Source organism: Rhinolophus ferrumequinum, chromosome 27, assembly GCF_004115265.2.
Source record: "Rhinolophus ferrumequinum isolate MPI-CBG mRhiFer1 chromosome 27, mRhiFer1_v1.p, whole genome shotgun sequence".
NCBI classification, from domain to species: Eukaryota; Metazoa; Chordata; class Mammalia; order Chiroptera; family Rhinolophidae; genus Rhinolophus; species Rhinolophus ferrumequinum.
Window position 1 is genome coordinate 26229611 of NC_046310.1, and position 20035 is coordinate 26249645.

The 20035-nt window shown below is 48.7% G+C and overlaps 1 protein-coding gene across 1 annotated transcript in view; it reads left to right on the forward strand.

The window, feature by feature from the left end:
• The first annotated feature begins 692 nt into the window (after window positions 1–692).
• Window positions 693–20035, forward strand: part of PGBD5 (piggyBac transposable element derived 5) — an 81049-nt gene continuing 61706 nt past the window's right edge. The window contains exon 1 of the mRNA XM_033099663.1: window positions 693–1007. Within this exon, the coding sequence (XP_032955554.1) occupies window positions 698–1007 (310 nt within the window). The 5' untranslated portion in view covers window positions 693–697. The remainder of the gene's footprint in view (window positions 1008–20035) is intronic.

The window sequence follows — 20035 nt, forward strand, 5'->3', positions numbered from 1 at the left end:
AGCTCCTCGGCGCCTGGCGCGAACTGCGGAGGGAACGGTGAGTGCGGCGGCTCGACACTGATCAGCGGGCTCGGGCCGCAGGAAGAACCCGCTGTGTCGCCCCCACACCCACCCTGCGGGGCAGCACGGGGTTTGCGAGTGGCGGTCTCAGGCGGCAAGTCCTTGCAGGCGAGGGGACGGTCGGAGCGTGGCGGCCCTCCCCCTCCCCCAGGCCCTGCCGCTCGCCCCGCCCCGCCCCGCCCGGGTGAGGGGGGTGGGGTGTCCCCAGCGCAGGGCCCGCCCACTCTGCCCGGGCGTGTCTGCCCATTGGCCAGATGGCTTGGCGAGGGGGCGGGGCCCGCCCCAGCGGCTCGCGCCCGGGAAGGTCGGCTGGCGAGCGCCGGGTGCCGCCGGGAGGGCGCAAGGACGCGACCGGCGGAGGAGACGCAGCGGCGGCAGGAGCGGCGGCCCCGGGTCCCGGCCTCATCCTGAGCTTCCCGCCGCGGCCCGCAGCCGGCGGCGCCCGAGCTCCGAGGGCGCTTCCCCGGGCGCGGGGCCCGAGGCGGCCAAGACGGCGGGCCGGCCGGGCGCGGGGCGGCGGGCGCTGTGCTGCGGGCTGCGCTGGTGGGGGGCGGCGGGCCGCGGCGCGGGCCCGGGGCCCGGCGCGTGCGGCTGGGAGGCGCTGTGGGGGGCAGGCGCGCGGGCGGCGGCCGGGGCCATGGCCGAGGGCGGCGGGGGCGCGCGGAGGAGGGCGCCGGCGCTGCTGGAGGCGGCCCGCGCGCGCTACGAGAGCCTGCACATCTCGGACGACGTGTTTGGCGAGTCGGGCCCCGACAGCGGCGGGAACCCCTTCTACAGCACCTCGGCCGCCTCGCACTCCTCCTCGGCCGCCTCTTCGGACGACGAGCACGAGCGCCCCGGGCCCCCGCGGGCCGCCGCCACGCAGGAGCCGGAGGAGGACGAGGCTGGCGCGGACTGGAGCTCCGCGCTGCGGGACCGTGCACCCCCGCGCTTCGAGGACACTGGTGGTAAGGCGCGGCCCGCGGGGCGGGGGGCGGGAGGCAGTCTGGTTCCCGGCCCAGGGGAAGCTTGAGTGCCGGGCGGGAGAATTCCAGCTGCTTGTGGGCCGGCTCGTCGATGGCAGCTGTGCGTTTTGGGTAACAAATGAGGCTGCGGGACTGGGGATTTAGAGTGCGAGAATCAGCCTGACTGCATGTGGGGTCTGCGACTTCCTCGTGGTGGAGACGTGAGGCGGAGGCCGGGGCCAGCACTTTGCCTGTGGCGAAGGACGAGAGGGAGGGGCTTCCCTCTTTTGCTAGGAGCGTCCCCGCGTCCTGCAGCAGAAGCCAGTCACACCTGTGGACTTGCACCTTAGTGGTGGGTTAAAGGCAGGCTTACCTAGTTGAGGGAATTCTGAAAACCTGAAACGCCTTGGGGAGGGGCGGGTCATTTTGTAATAATGGCCCTAGAGCAAGCCTTACCCAGGTGGCAGGGGTGGGGCAGGTGACAGCTGGAGGTAGGCCCAGTGGAAGAAGGTGAGGGAGAGTCCACCTACCATGTCGTCACTAAGCTTCGGTTTTCTCCAGTTAACCTGAGAAACTTTTGCTGTCCATGTCATTCAGGATCTCAAGCACAGGAAAGCGTGAAAGGACCAGTTTTGCGTCGTTAAGGTGTTTGCTGTAACAGCAGAAGGCACTTGCTCGTGTGTTCTGCTTACCCCGATAGCCACAGAGTAGCGCCTGATACCTGCGGAAGGTCGCAGGAGTGCTGGAGGCCGCGGCCTCTTACAGCCTGCCTTTGCGGGAGCCGGGCTTTAAAATACCGCTACTTACCCTGCAGCTGTTCAGCAGCCTCCGCCCTCTCTGAGAGGTGGAGACCCGTCCTTTCCAGCTGGCCTCTGATGCTGGCTCCTGTCCCTCGCTCGGTTGCCTTCAATGGCAGGCCCTTGTTTGTTTCCGCACACGGTTTTCACTGGTGAAAGTGCGCGCAGCGGTGCTGGAGGCCAGGGAGTGGCCGCACTGAGCATGGTGCTGCTGCTGGTGATGTGGCTTTTCCTGACTTGGTTCATCCAGACGGGAGTACAGCACGCAGGAGGCGGGCCCAAGGGCCCCTTGGCACAGGGCTGGACTTGGACGTGGACATCGTGCTGCAGCCTGCTGTAGGCTGGGAGGGCTGACTGGACTCTCGGCAGGGAGTGGTCTCCGAAGGTCCAGTGGGCATGCTGCAGGATGCGTGCACTGAGCTGCTGCTGGACTCACTCAGTCCAGCTTAGCTGGACAGTGCTTGGGGGTGGCTCCGTTTGAAAACATGTTCTCATTTGGACTTCAGTTGAGTTTTGGAGTTTTTCGTCACATCACTCTTCATGTATACTCCTTTTACACCCCCTCCATTTTGTAGACTGTCATTAGGTCTTACAGGCCTGGACAGCTGTTTTCCATAATGGCTCTTGAAGAATTGTACCTGCCGGAGCCCTGCTTCAGCAGGCTCTGTGCTATCTAGGAGTGTCTGCAATCCAGTTGTCCATCTTGGAGCACTTGAGAAACGTGTCTGCCTGGGAGCGTGCAGCAAGTCTTCCTGTGTCTCGAGGGAAAAGAGCAACATTGTGTCAGGTTAAGCCTAGTTATGAATAAGATTCATGAGTGTGCGGGTGTGAGAGACGAACACCCGGAATCAATTTCAAGTGATATCATATTAGTAACCTAGAAATGGGAGTTCTGCAGCAGAGCAATGTAATCTGGCCACGGCAGCACTTACATGGTCACGAAGAGCAGTATCATGTGTCATTTAGTGTTAGGTTCAAATTCTGCTTCCCTTGGATGTCCACGGAGTTCACAGCGGGGCCTGAGAATCACAGTCAAGCACTTTAAGCAAAGACATTAGTGGTTATTTGATGGTATTTATGCGCAATTTTGTTTTCCTGTTTGGAGTGGGAGCATGCTTTTCAAATCCAGCTCTCATAATTTCCTTCCCTCTTTGCAACACCCTCTCCCTAAGTGAACTTTGGGGTGAAGGTGGAGGGATGAGGTTGGTGACTTACTAAGCGTGTGAATCCAGAGTCCCTGAAACAATGCAGTATGATTTATGGGGACTGAAAATAGGTGCAGACAAATGTTGCTGCTCGCAGGAAATCCTGGTGCCTAGTAGTGTGGAGACAGACGGATGTGTTTATCAGACGCCAGGAGCTGCACCCTGGCCGCCCTGAGCAAAGAGGGTCCGACAGCTACACTTAGCAAAGCCCAGTGTCTACGGCTCTCTGACAAGAGTGTGTGCCCCTCTTTCAGGGAGTGCAGCTGGCTCTCTTCCATCTCTGTTCCCCAGTTTATTAACAGACCTCACTGGGTGGGATGGGGAGGCAAGCAAGACGGCGGCATTTTGATCTGTAGTCAGTCCTCATAATAGAAAATACGTAATAAAAATTGCTGTTGCTGATAGAATCAGATGAGGGAAGCAAAGGCTTGTCGACTGTGGAACAGCTTCCTGCGCACCTTTACCGTACAAACCTGTACAGGTATGTGTGTCACTGTGTCCTATGTGCCACTGCATTACTTGTGCTGTTCTGGGCTGAGTGGGGTTTCTTCTCTCAGAAAGAGACTGTAACTGCTGTCTGGGAGCCTTCTGATGACCTAGGGCCCTTTTCAGAGAGTCCCTCCCTGTGCAGGAGGGGGATGTAGACACTGGGCACCATCCTGCCTTTGCCCTGTGTTCAGAAAGTGGGGGCACTTGGTGCCCGGCTAAGGAGAGGGGGGAGCAAAGCGTCTCTGTGCTTAAGGTTGGGCCTCCTAACTGCTCTTCGGGCTCTTTTAGTCTTCCTAGCCTTTCCTTCTGTTTTTCCTGTGTATTTAGCTTCCTGGGTCAGGCTCTCCAGAAGTGCAGCCAGCATTTATGGGTGGACAGCGTTCTCTCCCTCACCCTCCTCTGTCGTCTCCCTCCCTCAGGTTCTGACTGTGCCTTGAGGTGTGGCTTCCCTAGGGATAACTTAAATGCTAAGACTGCTTGCAGGGCTGTCTGACTGGCTCAGAACCCCTGTGTGAATGGGGTCAGCCTGGGCCCAGACCCTCTCCCAAGCAGACTTTGCAGCAGATCCCCCTAAAATAGCCCTCTCAAGCTGTCAGCCTTGTCTGCCCACTGTGCAAATAACCAAGACAACGTGCGAGCTCACTCTGTGGAAACTGCATGAAATCCAGGCCCGGCTGCTTTTTGGGCTTCTGCCCTTTCAGTTTATTCTGAGCAGTCTTGTGATTTGTTCTCTCTGAGGAGGCGAAGGAACAGGCAGATTCGCAGATGCTCCAGGTGGCCTTCTGTTCTGTTCGGTTGTTGGTCCTTTGTCATGCTGGCTGGGATGTGAGCTGCTTGTTCTTTCTGTCAGAGGTTGGACTTCACATGAGAGTTCTCCCATGTTCCCGTCAGCAGTGTTCTGTAATCATTCAGTGGGGAGGTGTGACCTTGAGAAGCTGGAGAGGAACACATGGTCTTGAAAATTAACGTTGTTAAATGTTTTATCTTTAGAGTCTGTTGTTGCTTCATTTGGTTTAAAGTCTTTGACTAACAAGTAAGAATAGAAAACTCTTTCTCTTCAAACCAGGATTCACTGAGATCCCCTACTGTAATGGGGTTTGTGAGCTAAGCTACCGGAACCCTCATCTGTGGTATCAGGTGTGTGCAGCTGCTCCCTTCTTTAGCTTAGGGCTGCACTCTGTGGCTCCAGGAACTGCAAATCTCAAATCTTGGCAGCTACAAGATAAGTCAAGCCGTGCCACACAGAAACCAAAGAAGGGGGCTTCCTGGGGGAGACTGTTCATGTAGGAGAGAAGCCTGAGCTCGGGATGAGGACCCTAACCGCAGTTTGGTTTATAACATGCTTTTCCAGGCAGCTTCTCGCACCTCCACAGCCCTCTGAGAGGAAAGTTGTCTCCACTTCACAGAGAACCACAGATGGGTCTTTACAGGCAGAGTCTGGGGGTGATGAGATGACTGGGTTAGGTGACCACCATCCCACTAGTCAGACTTGATCACTCAGGAAAGGTAGTACCCACCCCCTTCTTATAGCACCTAGAACTTCTTGACAGTCAAAAATAGATATTTTCATATTTATACATGGAGTTGCTTCGTAACTTATTTGGGGGGCACATACAGCTCTGGGAGGTTTAACGCATGTGTGGATTTATGTAACCAGTCCCACAGTCAGGATGTGGAACAGGAGACAATTTTATCCAGCCCCTCATTTAACCCCTGCAGCCCCAGCCTAGCTGTGAGATGCGACTGGACAGTTTCTGCAGGGGGCGGGGCTTCGACTACACCCGGCAACCTGGGGCTTTGTGTGAGGTCTCCGACTCAGTTTTCCAGTCTAAACCTACCTTTATTTTCAACAACTATTGTTTATATGTTTTTTTCTTAGTAACAAGTAACATATCCTCATTTTAGGAAAAAAGAGAAAGAAAAATGATAAAATGTTTAGAAATCCCATGATGTCCCTTTACCCCAAGGTGACCCCAGTTAGCGTATCGAGAGCCTCCTTTCCATATCTTAGACTCCATATTGTTGGGTGGCCTGCTTTTCAGTTCTAATATATTGTAAACATGTCCATTTAAATTTTAAAATGTCATTTTAATGAATCCATAATACTGTACAGTTCCCTGGGGGTAAGCATTCAGTTTGTAGCCCCTCCCCCTTTTGCTCACATACGTTTATTTATATGTACTTTGCTGTGGTAAATGTTTGTTTTAATTTTCATTTTTTAGATTTTTATTGGGGAAGGGGAACAGGACTTTATTGGGGAACAGTGTGTATTTCCAGGACTTTTTACTGGGGAACAGTGGTGTGTTTTTCCCAGGACTCTCATCAGCTCCATCCAAGTCAAGTTGTTGTCCCTTCAGTCTTAGTTGTGGAGGACGCAGCTCACCTCCAGGTCCAGTTGCCGTTGCTAGTTGCAGGGGGGTGCATCCCGCCATCCCTTGTGGGAGTCGAACCGGTAGCCTTGTGGTTGAGAGCTCGTGCTCCAACCAACTGAGCCACCATCTGGCCACCCAGAAGCTCAGCGGCAGCTCATTGACTTCCTTTTAGTTGCGGAGGGCGCAGCTCACTGGCCCATGTGGGAATCGAACCGGCAGCCCTGCTGCTCAGAGCTCGCGCTCCAACCAACGGAGCCACCCTCCACCCCTGCTGTGGTAAATGTTCTTGAGGCTTACGTTTGTGTGCACATCCTTAGCATAAAACGATGAGGATAGGACTGAATTAAGGACCTTGCACATTTGAAGGTTCTTGTTATCTGTTGTGAAATCACCTCCCAGAAAGGAAGTGTACATACCAGAAGGTCCCTTAGAAAATCCTGCGTGTAATGCAGCAGGCCACATAGGTGACTCCCATTGGCAGGGTGGCTCTGAGAGGAGTGCTCTGCTTAACGAAGCTCATTGCGGTGTGACGCAGACAGGTCATGTGTCACAGTGCACAGCCCAACGTGTGCGACACACCAGATCCAGAGAATCCCTCCGCCCCCAGGGCTAGCTACTATTCAGATTTCCATCGCCATCGATTCTTTCTGCCTGTTCTTTTGGCCTGGTTCTTTCATTCCTCATTATATCTATGAGGTTTGCCCACATCATTGCATGTGGAGTCTTATTTTTGTGTTGCTGTGTAGTGTTCCATTGGATCAAGACTCCAGTTCATTCCCCATTATCCTGTCAGGGGACGTTTGATTGTTTGCAGGTTGGGCTCTTATTAATAAAGCTGCTGCAGATGTGGTTGCCCATCTGTTTGGTGGACACGCACTTCATTTCCCTTGGGCATACATACCTAGGATAGGACTGCTGGGTCCTAGATGGTTCAGCCTTGGCACTGTTACACGCTGGGTGACCCTGTGTTGGGGGCTGCCATGTGCATTGCGGGATGTTTAGCATCACTTTGGCCTCGCCCACTGGGGCCAGGAGCACACCTTCCTCTGGCTGTGGCAATCTGATGTATCCCGGGACGTGGCCACGTGTTCCCTGGGAGCAGAGTTTTCTGCACTTGAGAGCCACCGCTTTAGTAGATGCTGCCACGTGGTTTTCCAGTTTATACACCCACCAGCCATGGAAGCGACAGGCCATGTATAAGTCAGCAAGCATATTGAATCCTGCTGGGCTAAAAGGACAAATAAGTCATGTCCCCAGGGGTCCAATAGAGAGACAAAGTGAAGACAAAGAGACAAGGGTCTATGTGATCAAGCATGTCCCCTCAAGAGGCTGGCTTGGAGACAAGGGGGCCCCTAAGCTGCATCTTGAAGAACAAATAAAAATTCGATGAAGAGGAAGGAAAGGGGCATCTCAAACCAGGGAACAACTTGGGCAAGCCGGGGTGGGAGAGAAGCAATGCCAGCTTTGCCTGTGGGCAGGGCTGCCCACTCCTCCCCAGGCTGAGCATCCTTACCTGAGGCCTTCTTAGTGAAAACATCCTGAAATTTGACGTTTGTAATTGTCATCCAATAAAAATTCGATGAAGAGGAAGGAAAGGGGCATCTCAAACCAGGGAACAACTTGGGCAAGCCGGGGTGGGAGAGAAGCAATGCCAGCTTTGCCTGTGGGCAGGGCTGCCCACTCCTCCCCAGGCTGAGCATCCTTACCTGAGGCCTTCTTAGTGAAAACATCCTGAAATTTGACGTTTGTAATTGTCATCCTTGCAGGCGACTGTAGCTGGAACTCTAACTCCACCTTCAGGTGTGACTATGGATTTGCCTGGCAAATGCTGGATCCCCGGGGTGGGGGACTTGGCAGGTTTGGGGAGAAAAGGTGATTAGAGAGGGTGGAACCCATGGAGAAGCCCTGGGGTCTTTCCTTTATGGAAGGAAAAGGTGAAATGACAGCAGAGTTGATGTGCTAAATCTTTATTGGTTAAAGGAAACACAGTATTATTTCTGGGGGAGGGGGGAAATGCCATGCTGAAAGAATAATGTAATAAAATCCTGAAAATGCCCTGTAATGTAAGGGGGTGCTCTGCCTAGATGGGCACATGGGAGAAAAAGCCCTCTCCCCCCTACTGTGAATTCCAGGAAGAATTATTACACGGGTGTGGATATCTGGCCAATTTAGGTGTATGTTTAAGAAATCCTTTATTAAAAAGTTTAGAACCACAAATTCTGCCCCTTCTTATATCATTTCCATTGCTACCAACTTGAAACAAGACAGCATCGCCTCTTGGCCAGGGTTCCGGAACCTTCATCTGCTTGGATTCCCAGCCGTCAGTCCTGTTGTCGCCCCTGCCCCCATCTCTCTCCATCAGCCGTGGGAGAAGTGATCTTTTACCCACAGAAGCTCATCCTCCGACTTCTCTGTGTAAAACTTTCCAGCGGCTTCCAATTCAAGCCAGAGGGAATTCCCGCGTCCTTCGTGACGGCTCCAAGGCCCACAGGTCCTCCTCGCCTTCCTCTCCAGTGTGATCTCTGGTCACCTGTCTTACCGTCAACACTGCTCAGCTGCATCATCTATTCATCTCAGAGCCTCTATGCCTGCTGGGCTCTCACCTGGAATATTCTTCCGATACTCGCATAGCAGCCCTTGCTTGTTGGTCTGGTCTTGGTTCAAATGTCCCTGTCTCCAGGGATCTAAAACCACCACCTTCCCTCGGGTCCCTTTCAGCAGCCATATGCGCTGATTCATTTCCCTATGGGCTGAGGCCGTGGGTGTCTTGGTTACTGTTCAACATGGCAAGTCCTCAAGTTTTGTTGAATGAATGAACGAGTGAGCAGGAGATGGACGCAGATGTAGACATTGGGGATGGGGTGGGCATCAATGAAGTGTTTACAGGTTGCTGAGTGATTTTAGCATCCAAAATGGTGGAGGAGTAGGCAGGGCAGCCCACGAGGGAGCTTACCAGGAAGACGCTGAGGCCAGCCTGGGGGTGTTAAGGGATTTCTGTCCGGATGGAAGACTGAATTTGGCCTCTGGGGAGCTTTCCAACCCTTCTGCTTCGGCACTCTGCCCACTAGAGACCCCAAGACAGGGATCTATTAGGAATTTGCAGGGGACTTAGCTCCTGTACCGACTTTACTTAACAAATGCTTATATATCACTTACTGTGTGCCACATAGTGTTCTAAGCACTCTCCAAGCTATGAAATCCTCATAACAACCCTGTGAAGTCCTATTATTATCCCTGAGTCCTGGAGAGGTTAAGTGACAGAGTAGACTGGTCCCTTTGATCCGGGGACAAGGAAGCACCCATCATGTTTCGAGCAGGAGTGTGGAATACGGTGTGTTCTCGTCAGATCAACTCATTAGCAGTTAGTCTGCACAAGGGCTGCATTGTCGTCCAAACCATCTCCCCGTTGACTCTCACCCCCGGCAGTGGCCGCTCCTCGTCGTGCAGCCCCTTGTAGTGGGATGGAGGCCACATCCTGGACTCGGCAGTGGGAAGTAAACAGAAGGTGGACCCCATTCCCAGGTCTGATTGCAGGAGGCAGCTCTGAGCCCCACATCGGAGATGCCGAGGCCCCCAGGTGAAAGGACCTTGTGCCTGAATCACCATTTGGGGCAAAGCCACTCATGGATCAGGGGCATCTGTCGTGGACTAAATTTATGTGGGCTGCTCCCTGTTAGTTCCGTTGTCCATTAGGTGGAAGGTTGGTAGGGCCGCCAGCTGGCACAGACACTGAAGAAAAAGGAGATTGCCAGGGAAAAGCAGCTGCAAAGATGTGGGGTCACGTGCTGAATCATTGTGTGAGGACTCATGAGGAAATGATGGCAAAAGAGCCCAGAAATAAACATAAGTGATTTGTATCCTCTCCGCGAAATGCCGTATAACGGGGGAGTGCACAGGTGGGATAATGCAGGTGGGTGGTAGGCACAGGATGTCCCAGACGCATGTGTTTAATCGCCCATCGATGTTTCGTAGCTGTACGTGGTCAAAGGGGCTTGGTGGTCAGTTCTAGCCAGGGAGTGAGTGGGCCTGGGCTCTGCCACGTGCTGGCCACGAGCTCTTGGGCAGGTGGCCCTGTGGAGCCATTAGTCATCTGTGTGATGAGTTCCTTCCCAGAGCTGTGAGAATCAGTAAACCCATATACAGGTGTTGTTTAACAATATGGGCTCATTTTATATACCTGTCAAGCTCTTCTCATCCCCTAACACGTCATGAATAACTTCCTTCTACTCCTATCTTACTTAGTTGTTATAAGGAATTAAGGCTGCTAAACTATCAAATGCCTTTATTTTATCAAAATGCATTTATTGACATGGTCTTATACTTTTTTCACATTTACTTTATTGACGAAGTAAATTTGACGGATTTCCTGATAATGAGCTCCCCTTACATTCCTGGAATCAGTCCAGGTTGGTCTCTCCTTGACATGTGGCTGAGTTCTGTTCGCCAACGTTAGTTCAGAGTTTCTATATCAGATCCATCGTAACCCAGATTTGCTAATAGCTTTCCCTCATCTCGTCTCATCTTTGTCAGGTTTGGGTATTAAAATTGTGCTCTGTTTCATAAAATGAATTGGCTTATTTTTTAATTGCCTGTTGCCATTTAACAGTAGAATTACGGGCTAGATACAACTCAGCTGCGAACCTGATTGGTCTTGGTACTTTTTTCTGAATTTTCTACTTCTTGAATCATTTTGATGACTAATGCTTTCCTAGGAAACCATCTATTTCTTCTAGGTTTTCAAATTTGTTAACATAAAATTCCATGCAGTTTCTAAGAATGATTCTTCTATTTGCTTTTATATCCCACATTTGCTTTTCTATCTCTGTTCTCAAACCTGATCTTATGTTTTTGTGCACCCTTTTTCTCTCTCCCTTAACCCCGTTTTCACCTCTTTTTCTCACTCTTTCCCCACCTTTCTTCTCCCCCCACCACTCTCCTTCTCTGTCTTTCATCCTGAAAAAAATACATGTTTTTTATTTTGGGAAAGTAAGGGTATCTATCTTCTGTGTGTCTTTATTTTGTTCTCTCTAGTAGACATTCCCCATCCAAAGAGCTACATTTTTACCATGTTCTTTCATTTTTAAGAGTCTTTAGCTGCCGTGTTGTTTGGTGCATACATACTTATAGTTTTTATATCTCCCCTAAAATTGTGCCTTTTCATCTTGCTTATACCTCTAACCTTAAATCCAGCTTATCTGCTATTAATTTTGTCTTTCTTGCTTTCTCCTTTGCATTTGCCTGGTTATCTCTTTGCCTGGTGCATTCTTTTCAACCCCTATTTGCTATTTTAAGTACATTTTTTGAACAGCATATAAACAAGTATATATTTTTAACACAACCTGAGAGACTCTTTAATTAGAGAAATCAGGCTGTACGCATTTACAATTATGACAAACAGGCATGACTTTATTCCTTCCATCTTATTTTATTTCACCCGTTTTTGTTTTTTTGTTTTTTTTGTTTTTTGTTTTTCCCTGTTTTTGATGTTTTGATCCAGATACTCATTCTTTTTCTACATGATAAATATGGAAGTTCTTTCCATTTGGGGGTAACAGCTTTATTGAGATCTGATTCACATGCCATATAATTCACCTGTTTAATGTGTATAGTTTAGTGGCTTCTAGTGTATCCCCAGTTGGTGCTCTCATCGTCAAAGTCAGTAGAGCATGTTCACCAGCCCTAAAAGGAACCTTCTGCCATCACCCCAGCCTAGGCAACCACTGATTTAATTTCTGTCTCTATACATTTGCCCATTCTGCAAGTTTCATATAAATGAAATCCTACATTATGTGGTCTTTTGTGACTGCTTCTTTCAGGTAGTTTAATGTTTTTAAGGTTCATCCATTTGGTTGCATGTGTCAAAATTTCATTCCTTTTTAAGGCTGAATAATATTCCATTGAATTGATATACCACATTTTATTTATTCATTGGTTGATGAACATTTGGGTTGTTTTCACTTTTTTGTTATTATGAATAAAGCCAAAACCTTCATGTACATGTTTTTGTGTGAATATGTTTTTCACTTTTCTTGGGTCTATACCTAGGAGTGGAGTTGCTGGGTCATATGGTAACTCTTTGTTCAACGTTTTGAGGAACTACTCAACCACTTTCCAAGGTGGTTGCACCATTTTACAATCCCGCCAGCAATGTACAAGGGTTCTAATTTCTCCACATCTTCACCAACGCTTGTTTTCTGGTGTTTGATAGAAGCCATCCTAATGGGTGGGAGATGGTATCTTACTGCAGTTTTGATTTGCGTTTCCCTAATGATAGTCATGTTGGGCATCTTGTCACGTGCTTGTTGGTCATTTGGATATTTGTACATTGGAGAAGTGTGACTTCATGTCCTTTGCCCATTCTTTAATTGGGTTGTCTTTTTATTATTGAATTGTAAAAGTTCCTTATACAGCCTGGATACGTGCCCCTTATCAGATATATGACTTGCAGGTATTTTCTTCCATTTAGTGGGTTGTCTTGACTTTCTGGATGGTGTCCTTGGAAGCACAAACGTTTTATCTTTTGATGGAGTCACATTTATCCATATTTTTTTCTTTGGCTGCTGTGCCTTTTGTGTCATTGCTAAGTAACCATTGACAAGTTGAAGATTACTAACAATTTACCCTTATTTTTTCTTCTGAGATCTTTATCATGTTAGCTTTTATGTTTATGTCTTTGATCCATTTTGTTATTTTTTGTATATGGTGTGAGGTATGTTTCCAGCTTCATCTTTTTGCATGTGAATCTCCAGTAGTTTTAGGACTCTGTTGAAAATACTGTTCTTTCTCCATTGAATTGTTTTGGCACCTTTATCAAAAATTAATTGACCATAGGTTATTTTCCATTTTAATAATATTTTGTTTGTTTTTACTTCCCACCCTCAAAATTAAACATATATTTCTCTATTGTCCTTTGAAAACAGAAGTACTGGTTCCCCAACTAAGACTGTTTTCTCTAGAACAAGACCTTCTGTATCAAGGATTCTTATTTAACTTTTATCCTAGAGATTTATTACTGTCCTTTTATTTCACACATATATGTGCACACACACACATACAACATGCACCAAACATACACATTTTGTCTAAGTGGCTAAATGTTTGCCTAAGGCAAGACTGAAGCCAATTGTACAAAGGTTGATTCATGAAAATGAAAATTTTCTTAACTCTCTCTTTCCTTCGTAATTTGTACAATATATTATTTTTCAGATCTAGATTGGAAGTGATTTATTGTGGATGTTGTCCTATGTAATTGTGGAATTCTTTTCTGCTCCTGAACTTTTAAGGTGGCAGAGTTGACTTTCTGATTTTAATTAATCTTCACTAGATGAAGAAATTCCCAAATAGGACTTTTTCTCGAAATACTATTAGCCTGAGTTAAATCAAATGACTATAAAATTTCATTAAATTCTTAAGGGCTATTTAGTTTAGTATTATGAAAGTTAATACATGAACTAATTCTATAAAGATTATAATTATGACATTCTCTAAACTCTATTCTGTCTTGTATCATTACTTACATTTTATAACGGTCAGTTCTAAAAGGATAAATAAGTTTCTGAAGTTATCTGGACAGCATACTCTTTTTTATTATTTTATTTTTCAATTAGAGTTGACATTCAATATTATTTTATGTTAGTTTCAGATGTATAGCATAGTAGTTAGACATTTATATAATTTACAGAGTGATCCCCCAACTAGTCTAGTATCCATCTAGCACTATACATATTTATTAAAATATTACTGACTATATTCCCTCTGCTGGACACTTAATATTTGTAATATTTGTATTAACTGTTGAAAAGGGTTCCTGGCCCCAATTCTAAAGATGTATGTGTGGAGGCTCCCCCCACACCAACAAGCAATTCTTAGACACCAAGAATTCGACTCAATCCTGATGTCACTACTTAGAGATAGAGTCGGGTTCCACAGGCTGAGAGCTCAGTCCTGTGAGACCAGCCTCCACTCCAGACGCCAGTCGCAAGCCCAGGTTATCACCTGTGCTTTTGACCTACCAGCTACAAATTGGAGCCTCCAGCAATCACACTCCGACTCAGGATACCAATCGCAAGCTCAGGTTGTTACCTGTCCTTCTGACAGACTGGCGTAAGTCAGAGGTTCTCACGACCCCCTCCTTCAGCTTGGCTAATTTGCTAGAGCAGCCTACAGTATTCCCCATGTACTCCCTGGATTACTGATTTATTACAAAGGATATTAGAGGATACCAATCAACAGCCAGATGAAAAGATACATAGGATGGGGTCCTGAACAAAGGAGCGTCTGTCCTCGTGGAGCCTCGGGCCTGACATGGCTCGTGGAAGAGTTCTGGTTCCTGGTGTGGAAGCTCTCAGAAAACAAGGACCAAGGACTGTCCCTTTGGGTTTTCATGGCGGCTTCTCCCCAGAGGTCAGGGTCCTAGGACTGAAAGTTCCAATCTTCTAATCAGGAGGTTGGTTCTCCTGGCAACCAGCCCCCATTCTTAAGCAACCTCATTAACATAACAAAAGACACCTTTGTCACTCTCATCACTTAAGAAATTCCAAATGTTTTGGGAGATCTGTGTCAGAAATGGAAGGAAGACCAAATATACACTGTTGTTCCATTTCTCAATTTAAGTATTTGAAAACTCCTAATCTTGCTACTTTTCGTTTGTAAAATAGTCAGCTATTCCCATCTTTAATATTGCAACATCGGTTATTCTTATAATAATAATTATACATTTATATTTTAAAATTTCAACATAGAAAGTACATAAGTTTAGGTTTTCAGTTACATCTAGAATGCTTAATTGTATGTGAAAATAAACACTCATATCAACAACAAATCTGAATGACATGTTTTGTGCATGTCACTGAGATGGTTATACTGCTTAGGCATGATGGGAATTGACACGATTAAATGACATTGATCATCCGTCAATTCAAGGGTGTCAGGAAGTGAGTAGGCATCAGCCGTTCAGCCTTGCCAAGGCCTAGACCATTTTGCTTCTTGGTCATCAGTTTTCTCTTCCAGGAATCTTGGGTCCTCTCTATCTATTGTTAGAGGCTTTCCTTTCTTATTTTTCTCTTTTTTCTGCTATGGTGCCTGGTAGTATATATTCTGAATTTTTTTTTTTTGGTCTTTTTATCTCAAATACCTTTTTTCCTTTTTTTTTGTTTTTTGTTTAGCTGGCTTCTCTCAAGTTGTCTCACCACGCAGCTGCTCTGAGGGTGTCACTGCATTGCCCACAGCCAGTATGTGTCCATTTCCTTTTTAAGTGTGAGTTCATTCTGCCTGCAGGATTGTCTTTTTCTTTTCTTTAATCCTTAGATTCAGAAACTTTGCTAGCATGTGTCTCTGTGTGTCTTTTCTGTCGCTTATGTCTGGACCTGGGTGCCCTCATTGCCTCTCCTTCAATTGTCCTTTTCTCTCTTGGTCTCAGGATGTAGCCTTAAAGGGTCGCGTCTTGTTTTTTATGATCTCCATCTCCTTGTGCTTGTACTCTCTGCTTTGTTATTTCTTGGACTTGATCTTGAGTCAGTGATTCAGGAACCATACGTGACCACTGTTAGGCCATATGTAGGCCAGGAGTAGCAACCTTCTTCAAAGCCACCTTGTTTTGCTTTGAACCTGTACCTGCCGGCTTGTGTTTGTCTCCTAGGGGCTTATGATCTGCAGGTCTGGGCGGTCCAGACGGTGGCCTGGGGGCTTGAACATGGAGCTGGGGGGCTTGGTCATGCCCCAAAAACCTTTGTTGCGAGAGGCAATGCAAGAAAACCCCCCTGAAGCATTGAAGGGGGAAGAGCCTCGTTTACCCCCTCCTATAAAACTCCATACCCCATTTTGCTCGGAGAGGTTATGGTCTTTTCTAGCCTGACTTCCCGCAGCTCAAACACGCCAAATAAATTCTAATAGACCAATTTTGGTCTCCCGCGACTCAGTCCTCCGGCTGCGCCTAACAACCACCTTCACCTTCTCTTTGTCTGAAGAGCTGTTTAGTTGGGAAATCATCGTTTTTTAGCTACAGGAAATCTTTTTTTTTTTCCCTGTGTGTGTTGCAGTTGAATCTCTCTGAGTGCTATTGTTATTATAAGTAAAATTCAAGATGTTGTCTGTATCTTCCTGGAGCTCTGTCTTCCTGGGTGTGTCCTGTTTCTTCTGAGCCCTGTGACTCTGCTGTGAGACCTTTCTTTGTAGGCTCGGGGGGCCCGGGTCTGGTGGGGTACCCAAGGGGTTGCCAGGCCTGTGTGGTAGAGAAAGCAGCCCTGCTTGTGTGCCCACTTGACATCACAGAGTCCCATTGGTCCCCCTGCTTGGTCCCTCAGGCTCTGGCAGGAAGCACCCCTTTCGTTCCAGCTGTTTCTCTACCTCTGGAGCCTGGGAATGTATCTAGTCACAGCTGCAGGCCGGCGGTGGGCGTCCTCCCAGGTCCACAGGGGTTTTCAGGCCTCCTGGTCTTGGGGCTCTGGGGCCAGTCCCTGCAGCTTGAGGCAGAAAAGCCCACAGCCCCCTCCACCGGGGGCCACGGTGTGTGCCCCCACTCACCCGTGGTTCTCAGCGCTGAGAGGCAGACTGGGGACAGAAGTGGGGGCAGGGCAACGTTGGGGTCACCATCTTCTTTCAAAGAGAACCATGAAAGGCTTGATGTCAGGGAAAAGAATATGGATTTATTGGGCTTAAATTATTGTATGTCACACTTAGGTAGGTATTGTCATCCCCATTATACAAAGGAAACAGACTTTGGGAGGTAGGGATTCACGCAGTCAGGAAGGGTGGTGGATCCCGGAAGTGAGCCAGCCATTAAGTGGCATGCCTTCCCAGCTCCCACGCCTCTTCTGAGACAAGAGGCCTGGAGGTGACCTAGTGTGCAGTCCGCTCTTTAATGTGAGCTGAGATGGTTTTGTAGTGCTCTGCGTACTTTGGAGAAAGTGGTGGAGGGATGGGTTTTCCCAGGTGGGATTTATGCTTAGAGCTTCCATTCTTCAAACTTTTTAGCAGGGACTTGGTCTGGTGATTGTTTGGATGAAGACAAGAAGATATCTCTCTGAAGAATCTCATTCTGGAATGCCAAATCAATGAGCATATAAGCAGTTGCTTGAAGCTGCCTCTGGCGGGAGTTACATGTGTTCCGCTAGGTAAATATCACACAGTGGGGCATATGAAAACGTTGCTATTGCTGTCATATGAAGCTTTTAGTTTGGGTCTTTTAGGATAGCTTAAAATTGTTTTGACCTATCTTCCCCACTTTCTACCTGGAGATTAAAACGGCAGGTCCTCAGAGCTGAAAGGAGGCGACCATGGTTTCTGGTCATGGCTCGTCTGGGTTCTGTGATCTTCCCCAAGTCCTCGCGTCAGCTTTTTAGGCGCCGCGTCCGAGGGAGTCTGGGCAATTTGTGACGTAATGTCGGGTTAAGTGTGAGAGTGTGAACAACATCGATTTTTGACCCAAACTCCCTGAGTCTGCTTTGAGACCAGCACATCCTTGAATTCTCAGATTTCCCAGCCTCCACGATTCACTTGGCAAAATTACTTAATCTGAGCTTCAGTTTTCTAATCTGGAAAATGGTGAAATACTAGGTACCTCACAGCTTGTTGGGAGGGATCACATGTTTATAAAGAATCTGTAATGACTGACCCTTAGCAAAACTTTGTAAATATTAGTCCCTTTCCCTCCCTCTGTCTGGCCCCTGACTCTCCCTGGCCGTTTCCTAAGGGCCACAGGGACAGTTTGTACTGGCTTTGGGATGATCACTCATGGATGTACTTGGATGTGGGTGTCATTTAGAATCAATTCACCTGGAACCTGTTGCTTATGAGAAGTTTGGTTATAGAATATGTTTAGTAATGTTTGGTGTCATCATTATTTTTTTTCAGGGAAGACTGGGAAAATCTGAGAATTCAAAGGCTTTGGTTGGACCCAAAGGCAGACCCCCACCCCCCATCGGCCATCGCTCTGGGCAGGGCTTCAGTGCCTAAGCCCTACTGTCTTATAGTGTCAGGCAGTTTGGGAGCTTTGGGCCCCAAACGTCACCTTCCTGTCCAGGCCACCTGTTCCGTCTTGTTTGGGGTCGGTGTTAGCACATTTGCTGCCCACTGCAGGTGTGGGGTGGGGTGTGAAGCGGGCAGAACCTTGTACACGGGACCCGTGGGCTTCATACAAGTGAGACCCAGGGTGGAGTGAAATGCCTGTAACTAGAGGGCAGCAGATGTGGCCAAAGGCCTGAGGTCTCCAGTTTGGGTGGCCCAAGGCAGCAGAAGTCCTAGAGTCTAGGAAGTGTGAGACCTGATCTCTTACCAGCGCCAGCATGTTTTCAGAGCTCTTTCCTCACACCGTGCAGCCTCCCTCCAGAGGAGCACGGCCCATGCCCGTCTGACAGTCTACCCGGGGCCGTCCCTACTGTAAATGTTAGGGGTCAGGTTGGAGGGACAGTAAGTGCTGAAGGCTCAGTGGTGCTTCTTAGGTAACCGTAGACAGTTAGACAGTACGTGCTTCTCGGGGTGATGGCAGTCACGCCTGGGCTTTGATATCTGTGTCAGAATCCCGACCTTTCTACTTCATGGCTGAGTGACCTCTCTGAGTCAGTTTCTCATTTGTAAAGTGGAGAAACCTCAACCTACCTTCCAAGCTGGCCAGGAACCCTAACCTGTGTGAACGTTCGTAGAGCCCTTCCTGGTACCTGGCTCAGCCAGGTGGTCAGTCTGAGCTGCTACTTCCCTGTGACTGTCTGTCTCTGCACAGGGCTGACGTAAACACTGTTTATCGAGTACTTCCTCTGTTTCAAGCACTGTTCTAGGCTCTTGACTGTCACATCAGTGACAAAACAGATCTTTCCTGCATGACATATCCATCTGACAGGGAAGGCAGACAATCAGCAGTGACCAGGGCAAGACAGCATGTTAGGAAGACCCAGTGGACAGGATTAGGGGCTTGGGGTGATGGGGCAGGGCCAGGATAAACTAGAATTAAAGGGGGTGGACGAGATAGGCCCCATTGAGGAGAGATGTGAGCTCAGGCTCGCGGGAGGCGGGGAGGGGCCAGGTGGGCGTCTGGGAAGTAGGCATCCTTTGTCTGGGTGGGACACGGCCAGCGTGAGGCCCAAGGTGGAAGTGTGCCTGGAGGGCAGGTGCCCGGAGGATGCAGGAGGTCCCTGGACATGGCTTTTACTTTGAGGATGATCCAGGGTCTTAGGGGTGTTTTTGACAAAGAGTGACGTGGCCCGTGTAACTTTTAGAAGATGCTGTAGGTGCTGGGCTGAGCACAGACCCTGGGATCTGGCCATTGCCGTCATCTAATAAGTAAGGAGTGGAGGTTGTGAGGCATTCAGATGCTGGATGTGTCTGGAAACTACTGTGTACCCTGCTATGTGCCCTGGTCACCTGAATGATTCGACCTTGGGACCTGAGTGTTGGCGGCACCTCCAACAATGGTGACAGAAGAACTATGCGTCCTTTGCCAAAAGTTTGATTATCAGGTGAAGCTTCCAGCAGTAGGACCACCCTGCCATCCTTCGGTCGTCTTACCCTCTGCCGCGCATATTATGCTCATGTTATCATTATTGCTGACATGGTGGCAGTGCTGCGAACAGCCGTCTGAGGGCTGGACTAGAGGCCTGGTGTAAGGTGCCCTTACAGCTGAATGTCTGGGCACCAAGGGGTGGGCTTAACCGCTTTGCTCTGTAAGATGAGCGTCTGCCAGGCTCACAGGACCAGTGGGAGGGGCCGGCCCTGCTAATGGCCCCCCACTGAGAAGAGGACGCTGCCCTGGGCAGAGCATCCTGCTGAGTGGCTCCCTGAGAACACACCAGGTGGGTGGTCACATGGGGGGAGGGCTGTTCTTCTGGGGTAGGGTGTCAGATATAGGATGCCAGTCCAATGTGGATTTCAGATAAATAATTTTTTAGTGTAAGTTTGCCCCAAATCTCGTATGGGGCATACTCATATGAAAACATAATTTGTTGTTTATCTGAAATTCAAATTGAACTCGGTATGTTGTGTTTTCATTTGCTAAATCTGGCTACCTTTGCGTGCTGTGTTCTTGCTAATTGATGAGCTACACCGAGCCATACCTGTACCTTAGTAACCTGTCAGGGTTGCCAGGTAACAGGACTTGACTCTGAGAGAGCCATTTGGTTTGTGGAGAGAAGGTTCTGCTGCGTTACTGGGTGCGTCCTGTCCCACATCAGAGCTGAGCA